The sequence below is a fragment of the Alexandromys fortis genome, unplaced genomic scaffold, assembly GCF_014885135.2.
Source record: "Alexandromys fortis isolate MF-2015 unplaced genomic scaffold, M_Fortis_MF-2015_v1.1 scaffold_62, whole genome shotgun sequence".
Taxonomy (NCBI): domain Eukaryota; kingdom Metazoa; phylum Chordata; class Mammalia; order Rodentia; family Cricetidae; genus Alexandromys; species Alexandromys fortis.
The window spans coordinates 202611-212555 of record NW_026067942.1 but is presented as its reverse complement, the minus strand read 5'-3'; the positions used below and the strand labels follow the sequence as shown (position 1 = coordinate 212555).

The 9945-nt window shown below is 51.8% G+C and overlaps 1 protein-coding gene across 1 annotated transcript; it reads left to right on the top strand.

The window, feature by feature from the left end:
- Nucleotides 1-372: 372 nt before the first annotated feature.
- Nucleotides 373-5823, top strand: Hlx (H2.0 like homeobox). Its single transcript, XM_050148261.1, has 4 exons — nt 373-1413; nt 2096-2275; nt 2931-3115; nt 5004-5823. The coding sequence occupies exons 1-4, from the start codon at nt 828-830 to the stop codon at nt 5475-5477; spliced, it is 1425 nt and encodes a 474-aa protein (XP_050004218.1). The 5' UTR covers nt 373-827; the 3' UTR covers nt 5478-5823.
- Nucleotides 5824-9945: the final 4122 nt, after the last annotated feature.

Below are 9945 nucleotides of genomic sequence, written 5' to 3'. Positions count from 1 at the left end.
ACTACTGCCGAGCATGGGAGCCCCAGAGCTCCCCTCCTTCTCGGCAGCTCCAGAAAAACTCCTGAGACCGACTCCTTTCTCCCGGTGGCAGGTCCCCGAGCCGCAGGGGGATAAAGGACAGCCAGAGGCCGGAGGAGCCGACTCTCCGCCCCTAAGCGGCACCGAGGGACTCACAGTACTGGGCTCAGCCCACGCGGCCGCAGAAAACACTTTGGTGTGGCCAGGGCGTGGCTAAGGGCGGGGCACGCCCCTTCTTTCCCAATTCCCCTCCACTCCCGAGTCCCATTGGTCACAAAGACGTCCAATAAGCGCACGGATCAAGGTCCTACCCCGGGTCTGACACGAAAGCTCCTGCCAAAACTTTGGGAGTTTTTAGAGAGGAGTTTTTTTTTTTTTTCTTTTTTTTTTCTTTTTTTTCCTTCTTATTTTTTTAAACTAACGGATCATTATTGTTGTTTTAAATTTAGTTCTTAGAGCTTAGCTGTTTGGGTTTTTCTTTCGGTGTCGGGCCCCAGTCTCCCCGGTTTCTCCGGAGTAGCAGAGCGAGGCCGCACCCGCCTCGCCGCTCCAGTACCCGGCGATCGCCTCCATCCCACGGGGAGCGCGCTCGCCGCACCGCCTTTCAAGCCAGGCCAGGGGCCCAGGCGGTGGCGGGAGGCGACCGGGCCCTCGCCTCCTCTCTCGGTGGCGCTAGGGCTCCCCGCTGGCCCTGGGCTTCAGTGCGGGCGGAGAACCGAAAGCAGACCGGGCTTGGCTGGGACACCGTCTCTCCCCGGGCACCCACCCACTTACCCACTCACCCAGGACCCCGCCAGGATCCTGCCAGGATGTTCGCGGCCGGCCTGGCTCCCTTCTACGCTTCCAACTTTAGTCTCTGGTCAGCCGCGTACTGTTCCTCTGCCGGCGGCCCGGGCGGCTGCTCCTTCCCCTTGGACCCAGCGGCTGTCAAGAAGCCCTCTTTCTGCATCGCGGACATCCTGCATGCCGGCGTCGGGGAGCCGGGGCCCGCTGCAGAGGGACTCGTGGGGGCCTCGGCCGCCCTCACCGCGCACTTGGGTTCCGTGCACCCGCACGCCTCCTTCCAAGCTGCCACCAGATCCCCGCTGCGTCCCACCCCGGTGGTGGCGCCCTCAGAAGTGCCGACAGGCTTCCCTCAGCGGCTGTCCCCGCTCTCGGCTGCCTACCACCAGCATCTCCCGCAGCAACAACAGACGCAGCAGCAACAGTCACAGCCACAGCCTCCGCCTCCACCCCGGGCGGGCTCCCTGCAGCCACCGGCTTCAGGGACCCGAGTGGTCCCCCACCATAGCGGCTCCGCCCCTGCCCCCTCCAGCAAAGACCTCAAATTTGGAATCGACCGAATTTTGTCTGCAGAATTTGACCCAAAAGTCAAGGAAGGCAACACGTTGAGAGGTACGTCCTGGGTGACAGGCTTCAGGCCTCATAACCACTCATGAGGGCCCTGATCCCGTGCGGGTTTTGGGTACTTTTTACATTTAAGGACAAATCAGTAGAATGAGGGAAAAGAAAACGAATTGTAAGAAAACTTATGTGACATTTAAAACTCAACTACTCTATGTAAAAAGTGATTCTCGGATGCTTACACAGCACACAACGGGTATCAACACTATTCCTGTAAACTTTTGCAAAAGTGGGTGGGTATAAACTATCTTTTGAATGACGTGTCTACAGAAACACATAGGCCTTTCTCACGGGGAAATCTCAGCGTGGGGACATTTTGCTTTAATTTGATTTCCAGTAAAATTCTTCCTAAGAATTGTGGGGAAGTAAAACTGCTGGTCTAAGCTACTGAGGGAAGACGGCAGAGTGAGGGGCCTACCGCCTTATGACCATTTTATGAAAAGCTTTTTCTTGCTGTGGGGTGGACTGGACGTGATTGACACACACAGGGGCAGTTCAGGCCCCACCCTTGGCGGCTGCCCTGCCGGGGAAAGTGCTTTCTGTGCATACGGGGTCTTTCTTGACTTCGCTTGCCTAAAACTGGAGCAAAGGAGAAGGGAAGGGTGAAAGAACTCTGCCCGGAGGATATGAGTTTGTCCACGGTGTAACCAAACTCTTCTTACCCCCTCCCCAGATCTCACGTCGCTGCTAACTGGTGGGCGGCCTGCAGGGGTGCACCTCGCTGGCCTGCAGCCTTCGGCTGGACAGTTCTTCGCATCTCTAGATCCCATTAACGAGGCGTCTGCTATCCTCAGCCCCTTAAGCTCCAACCCAAGAAATTCTGTTCAGCATCAATTCCAAGACACGTTTCCAGGTAGAAAACTTCCCGAGTTCAATCCGTGAGCCTGGTGGCGAGCGACCGACCCTTAGATACCTTAGTCTGATGCCGCAGCATCAAAACCCCATAGTTGGGGAAGAAGCCTTAGTCCTAGGAGAGACCGAGAAACTGTCCTAGTGGGACACTTTGGAGAGGAGAGGAGAATCAAGATATATCGGCGTGGGTCCCTGTCCCTATTCTTTTCGCCCAGAGAGGGTGATTTGAAGACACACACACACACACACACACACACACACACACACACGGGGGGGGGGGAGTTTTGCTTGACTGGTTACATCTTCTCTGAAAGACAAATGCGTGGAGTATAGGGCTGTCACTAGCAGGTAATTCAGACCCCAGGTACAGTTCCAACTATTTTAACATGTCTGGTGACTGTGCATCTAGTTTATGAATTTCTCTTGAGCGAATCCACGGATCTCCGATTCTTCCTGGCTTTAGGCCTAAAGTGGTTCTGCGAAAAGTCTGTTTTCAAAAAAAGTCCTTAGGCCATTCTCGCACAAGCAAAAGGAGCTGGGAGGCGAATGTGAACTCAAAACACCTTTAAATACCTAGGAGAACCAGAGGCGCCCAGGCTGCGGCCCTAACACTAACTAGGCCCTAAACCTCTTTGTCTCTTCCTGCTGGTTGGCAGGTCCCTATGCTGTGCTCACCAAGGACACCATGCCGCAGACGTACAAGCGGAAGCGCTCCTGGTCCCGTGCGGTCTTTTCCAATCTGCAAAGGAAAGGCCTGGAGAAGAGGTTTGAGATTCAGAAGTACGTGACGAAGCCAGACCGAAAGCAGCTGGCAGCGATGCTGGGACTCACCGATGCTCAGGTAAGCCACTGGCAGGGTGTCCTCCCGCAGGCAGTAAATGATAAACAAGGCGGGCGGGACCCGCAGGCCTCCTCCTCCAGGACTACTCACCTTCAGCAATCAAAACACAAGGTCTTGAACTTGCGAGACTTTGTGGTGTTGCAACTCACAGCCTGAGGAGAGGTGGGTAGGGGTGGAGGTGGAGGAGGCGGACAGAGAGAATAGCCCATTCCTGAAGATGTATGTCAACAAGCATCGAGTGTTTATTTTGGCCAAGAGGCCAAAGAACCGCGGAGAAAGCGAAAAGGAGATGGCAATTATGCACTCGACTGGAGTGCGCCTCGCTGTCGGAGGCAGTTTGTTTCAGAAGAGAAAAACCCAAAGTCGATAGATCACTGTGGGTCCCTGCCTTCCTTCACAGGATTGTGAAATCCCACTTGTGAGGAACTGAAAATATAATTTCAAACGGAATGACTTCGGAGTTGCTTTAAGACAGGGTTTGAGTTTGGAGCAGCCACAGTCCCACTTTCTAACTAACAGCCCAGTCTCTGAAGATAGTATCTGTTGGCAACGGGGCTGATTGAGAGAAAGAAGAAAGATTTTCTTACAGTGTCCAAGAACGTTTTTTTTAAGTAGGTCCTGCCCACTTGATTTAAAAAAGAAAGGAAGAAGGAAGGAAGGAAGGAAGAGACAATAGGAATCTTTTGTCCGGGAACTTTTTTCTTTCTCAGTTTCATGAATTAAGAGTTTCATTTTGCTTTCTCCGACTACACTCTTTTTGTTCTGCACTCTTGTTGCTTCAGTGCGGACTCCCACAGAGCAGAAGCCAAAGCAGGATCTCTCTCTCTCTCTCTCTCTCTCTCTCTCTCTCTCTCTCTCTCTCCCCCCCCCCCCTGGTTCGGACTTCTGTCCTTGTGTCTTTCTGTTCTCCATTACACAACACGCTTCCTCAGCACACAGAGATGGACTGGAAAGCCTGGCCGCTTTCTACCAGCTATGCACGTTGTTTTTAAAGGGGAAGCTGAAACTTGTGTGAATGTGTTGGGTCCCCCAGAGGATCATGGATTTATATAGATTCTCCATCCATCTCTTCCCCATTCCTATAAGCTGCGTATTTAATTCCAATATTTTCTGAGCCCCAGGAGAATACGGTTGTCTCTCACAAAAATAGGGTCTGTGTCAATTCTTAGGTAAAAATGTGCTCAGGCGATTCTCCTTTACTTAAAGCCCAGCAGGTGCCCATTCTAATGGGATTAATTCTTTGAGTCCCTTGCCCCTTTGTTCACTTCCTCCTTAAAACAGCCAAGGGCTGTGATCTGAGTACTCAGGAGGCAGAAGAAGGAGGATCTCAAGTTCAAAGCCAGCCTGGTTCAAAAGAAACCCCGTCTCAAAAATCCTAAGGGATTGGGGTTGTACAGTTAGTTTTTGTGGTGAATTACTTAGTGAATGCTTAGGGATGAGAGGGACCTCAGAAGTTCTTAATATTGGCTCTCACCAAAACCTTGGCTTTGCGTACACAATAGGGATATATATGTGTGTGTGTGTGTGTGTGTGTGTGTGTGTGTGTGTGTGTGTGTATGCAATTTGGGGGTCAGGACTCCTTACTTTTAATCAGTTCTACAGGAGTCCTGAGTTTGGTGAGATTACAAAGCAATTTGCAAGAAACCCGTCCTTCACTTGCACGCAGGGCATTTCAGTCTTGCGATACGAGGGCCATATTTAAAGAATAGTCCCTAGTGGCTTGGGCGGGTTTCACCTCTTAGATAGTTCCTGGATATTTATGTTTAGTTAAGCAGTCTGGGTTCTGGAGGCATAATGAGTGTCCGCCGCGCTATCTTGCCGTAGGGGGCTAACTCCAGGTGTATCAATCTGGTTATTTATCTCGCATCTCTTTTGATGTTGCACGTAGGTGAAGGTGTGGTTCCAGAACCGGAGGATGAAGTGGAGACACTCTAAGGAGGCTCAGGCGCAAAAGGACAAGGACAAGGAAGTCAGCGAAAAGCCTTCTGGAGGAGCCCCCGCCGAGGGCGAACTGGAAGAGAGAAGCCCCAGCCGTTCCGAAGGCGAGGCCGAGAGCGAGAGCAGTGACTCGGAGTCCCTGGACATGGCCCCCAGCGACACGGAACGGACTGAGGGGACTGAGCGGTCCCTGCACCAAACTACGGTCATCAAGGCCTCCGCCGCCGGCGCCCTTCTCACAACCAGCAGCAGTGCCAGCGGTGGCAGCTTCAGCTTCAGCAGCCTGGGTAGCAACAACACCGGCGCGGGGAGTGCCAACAGCCTTGGCGGGAGCAGCTCGGAGCTGCTCCCCGCGCACCAGCCCTCAGTCACCAGCAATCCCCAGAGTCCGGAGCCTGCCCAAGCCCCGCTTGCAGGCTTATAGACTGAACCAAGGGTGCTTATGGCATGGCATGGCGTGGCATGCAACTTCCCCATCACTGGCTGGAGTTTGTGTCTACTTTAGTTGGTGGCAAGGGTCGCCGAGATGGGAGACGCCAAGGGCAGCTTCTTGGGGTTCACACCCTTTCTTTTGCTGCCTAGGCTGCCTGAGGCCTACAGCTCCCAAAAGAGAGGAAAGTTTTGAGGTTCCCCTGCCAAAGAATGCAACTGTTCCCCCTACCCAAGCAGCCCACACTGTGAAGTGTTTGATGGAACTGTTGCTCTGAGCACCAGGGGTCTTGGCATAAGGACTTGCTGCACTTAGAAGGCCTTTAACTTGTAAATAAAATGTTTACTACAGTTTGTAAAGGCCGTTTGGCTTGCTGGCTTGCTAGGGTATGGAGGTTGTTAAGTATCAAAGATGGGGGGACCAGTACTTTATCCCTGAGACACAGCAGATGGCAACATCTGGAGGAGGGAAAAGCAGCCCCAGTGTCAAAGATAGAGACCCCCACAGAGACCCCCGCGGGGTGGTAGAGGTTTCACCCAGCATCGAAGTCCTTGACAACCCCCACCTATGACTGCCTGGGTGCGAGGCCCGCTATGAAACAGAATATAGAATCTTAGGCCTGTTCTGCAGATGGCTTTCCTAAGCAGGGTCGAGATGCCGTGAGCATGCTTGCCTGCGTTCCCCGTGGCTGCGGAGAGCTCGGAGTTAGAGTGGAATCCGCTCTGCTGTGGAGCAGAAATCCAACCAGACCCATCCGTGCTCACCAGGCCTTTGCTAGGCTTCCAGTCAGGAGGCTGGGGGCTGTCCCAGTGCAACTGCGCAATGGGGAGGTAGGGAAACCCAAGGCGATGTCTGGTAAGAAAAGGGCCGAAGGACCACAAGAATTAGGGACTGGAGACGAGGTCTTCCAAGTGCCAAGGCTCTGCTTTTAAAGAGGCTCATGTAATTGGGCAGTAATGAGGTGACTTTGAATGTTAGACAGAGGTGAAGCCAGCTGTGGATCTCCTGGCCCATGTTTGTTGAGAGGATCTAGGCAATATACTTAGCACTACTCCCCCTGAACCCAGATAAAATCTTCCTTTGCCTTTCTTCCCCTGAAGGCACCCACTACAGGCAGTGGGGAGTTAGGCCTTAGTGTGGATTACAGTAGGGCGCGTTAATGCAGCCAGGAGGAGGATGAATACTGGAAGGGCCTTTCTTTTAAAACGTGAAGCCTTTTTTTACAACCTATGTCCTTCCCACCGCCTTTGCGGGGAAACGATGTGAGAACGTTAAGATAGTAACCGTCTTTGGGAGGAAACTGAAACAGCGGTAACAAGGACAACAACAGAAACAGATGTCCCAGGCAGTTTTTGGCACAGAGCAGTGCCAGGGCACAAGTCCTCGTAGAAATACAGCATCTAATTCGGGAATTCCTCCTGCCCAAGGAAGGGAGGAAAAGTGCTGCGGCCAGGGATCCTGGGAGGCAACTCTTCTCCTGAAGGAATGGCAAGTTTGCCGCTGCTCAGCCTGCATGTCGCTGATCTTCTCCTCCGCTTGGATCCGTCATTCCCTGGAGCTACTTCCTGGATTTTTTGCTCTGGACCTGTGTGACCCAGGACCGGAATGAAGAAGAGAGATTTTTTTTTTTTTTTTGAAAGACCGTAGAGAAAGTAGTTGGGGGAGGGAGAGCAAGAATAAATCAAGATAGAACATCTTCACTAGGGACCCGATTTAAAGGGGAACGCAAGCTAGCTATTATCCTTAGCTACTCATAAGAGTTGGGGGGCCACAGGCAGCCTCTATGACAGCCCGGGCTTCAGTTGGGGGTGTTTCAGTGTCTCTTAAGTCTCCCATTGGGCTTTGCTTCTCAGACTTTAGTATGGCCCTGTACCCCAAGCTTGCAGTCATTGCCTAGATTCCTCTACTCTGACTTAACATATATTTAAAACCTGGAATCCAAACATTCAAAAGACACGGAATTAGGTAGGACACACTTAAACCCAATTCTGATATTAAAGAGAGGGGAGCCGGGGTCTACCCACCTAAGCAAGGAGGAGCTGGGCCTGTCTGGGGAAAGACTGGGAGGGGCCGGTGCTTTATGCAAACTTTCCGACGCCTCTGGTTCACCGTGCCCCCTCCCCTGCTCTCTTCTAACCCGACGGCAGCAGTTTTTCTTCTTGACTTTTAGACTCAGTAATGGAAGGAAAGGAACCAATGCAGGGGTACGGTAATGGTCTGCCTTTTCAGGTAGACTCTCGGCCCTTTTTCTTCCAGGTTGGGCAAGGCCAGGGACCCGTGGGACTTGAGGACCGAAATTACCCAGGCGCAGGCCACCTGGAGCACGTAGTGTGGAAGCCGATTGTGACCAACCCGGAATGGGTAGTCTGAAAGTCGGGTGGTGCCCTCGCATGACCTGATGTACTTTTTTCTTTGCTACCCTCTCCCCCTAATTTTTTGACCATTTATCTCGTGAAACTCTCCTTTCCACCAGCATCCAGAATGTCACAAGCCCTGTGAAGTTTCGTTTACGTGGAAAAAAGGGCAGCTGCAGAGAGAAGCCCCTCATTCCTATTCCACCCCCACCCCTGGCAGACCGCTGGACATAAAGCTGCCTTTTGGGCGCGGTGTGTGTGTGTTGGAGGCTGCTTTGCTGGGCCACTGGGATCTTTCTGGAAGCGTTTGATCTCAGTCTGGTCAGGTTAGGACTGAGATTTCTGAGGCTCAGAGAAGGCTAAGTGTGGAAGATTAGGACGCCTGACCTCTGGACTGGTTGGAGTCTGGTGAAGGTGGGCATGCGAGGGTCCGAAGCCCCGAAGAGCCCAAAGCAGCCGCCAAGCGAGCCGAGACCCGCGTCCCTCTTCTATGGCTTGAGGTGCGGGACTCAGCTTTCCTCCAAGCAGTAGTTACTCTTTGAGAAGAGGCAGACTTTTCCTTACCGACTTTTCCTTACCGCTTGCAGGAGTCCCCTCAACGAGGAGCCAACTGAACTACCATACCAAGGCCTCCAAAAAACATAAGCAGAAGTGAATTCCACTAGGTGGAAGGAGTAGGGTCTGACACACAACCTCCACCCTTGCACACACACACACACACACACACACACACACACTCACCAGGGACAGAAACAGACACTCAGAGAAACACTACTGTCTGTTTTTAACTCTCTCTCTCTCTCTCTCTCTCTCTCTCTCTCTCTCTCTCTCTCTCTCTCTCTCTCATTAGCTCCAATCTCTGTATGGCAAAAGAAGGCAAAAATCCTCACACCGTCCTTTTCTGCCTCTGTGGGTGGGACGCTTGTCTCGTAGCATTTGTCTGGCGCCACATTCCCACATTCCGCAGACCAAAACCACTGAAAACCAGATCCACCTTCTGCATTTGCTGTCCTCTGCAGAAAGCAGGGAGGAACCTGGATTCGAAGAGTGTGCCACCCCGCTTTCCAGTCCCGCTGGGGCCAAACACATCAGGTTATGGGCGACGTCAAAGCCAAGTATTTAAGGAAGATTCTAGTAGACTCAGCCAAGGAAATCACTCCCTTATCTTCTCCCACTCCTCACCCCTTCAAGGATTGGAGGAAGCCTTAGCTCCAGCCCTCACAAATCTCTGATCCCCTTCAAACTTCAGAGGGGACCAAAAGAAAACCCTGGAACTCTGCAATTTTTTTCTCTGACTGTTGTCCCTCTCCAGGCCCTGACAGGGATGATGGCTGGACCAGACTGCACCAACAGAAAAGACAAGATAATATCCCGGGCAGGCTTTCTTTTTCTAGATACCAGAGAGCCAAGAACCCTGAAACTGGGCCCAGGTTCCTCTGCACAGGCTCACAGTTGTCTATTGAGGCTGGAGAGTCCTCAAGGTAAGAATGTCAGTCTTCAGCAGGGGATTTAAATTGAATTGAATTTGAATTGAATTATGGCACTTTAACCAGTTCAGGAATACCGCCTCCTCTTTCCAAGTTATGGCTTAAAAAAAAGAAAGAAAGAAAGAAAGAAAGAAAGAAAGAAAGAAAGAAAGAAAGAAAGAGAGAAAGAAAGAAAAAAGCAGACTGCCTGGTTAGGCTTGGGGCAAACGCCAAAAGAGGCCAGAAGCTTATGTGGAAGTTCCTTTCTAGCCCCTCCCCCTTTCTTTAAAGAACAGGTAAATGATACTTTGAGTTCAGTCTTTTCCCTACCATATAGTGACACTGCCTTGAAGAAGGTCCAGGGGCCCCTAAACATACAAGGCATTGCCTTCTCTCTTTTTCCGCCTCTGGGAGGTAGAGTAGCAACACATCCCACACCCAGTGGTCTTTGTGGAGAACTGGAGCTGGGTTCTAAGAACTCTACCTGAAGGTGCTGTGTTAGGGAGGGGAGATAAAAACCTGGATTTAACAGATCTTGAACACCATGGCATTTTCAAATGTCTTGATATCGTTCATGGTCTCCAACGCAAATGGAAGCTCCTCTATATGGCGTGTTCTCATCCTGCAGAGAGTTTCCCCTGA

Coding starts and splice junctions, on each gene's coding strand:
- Hlx (XM_050148261.1), top strand. CDS start 828: ATGTTCGCGGCCGGCCTGGCTCCCTTCTACGCTTCCAACTTTAGTCTC. Junction 1,414..2,095: donor GGAAGGCAACACGTTGAGAG/GTACGTCCTGGG, acceptor CCCCCTCCCCAG/ATCTCACGTCGCTGCTAACT. Junction 3,116..5,003: donor TGGGACTCACCGATGCTCAG/GTAAGCCACTGG, acceptor TGTTGCACGTAG/GTGAAGGTGTGGTTCCAGAA.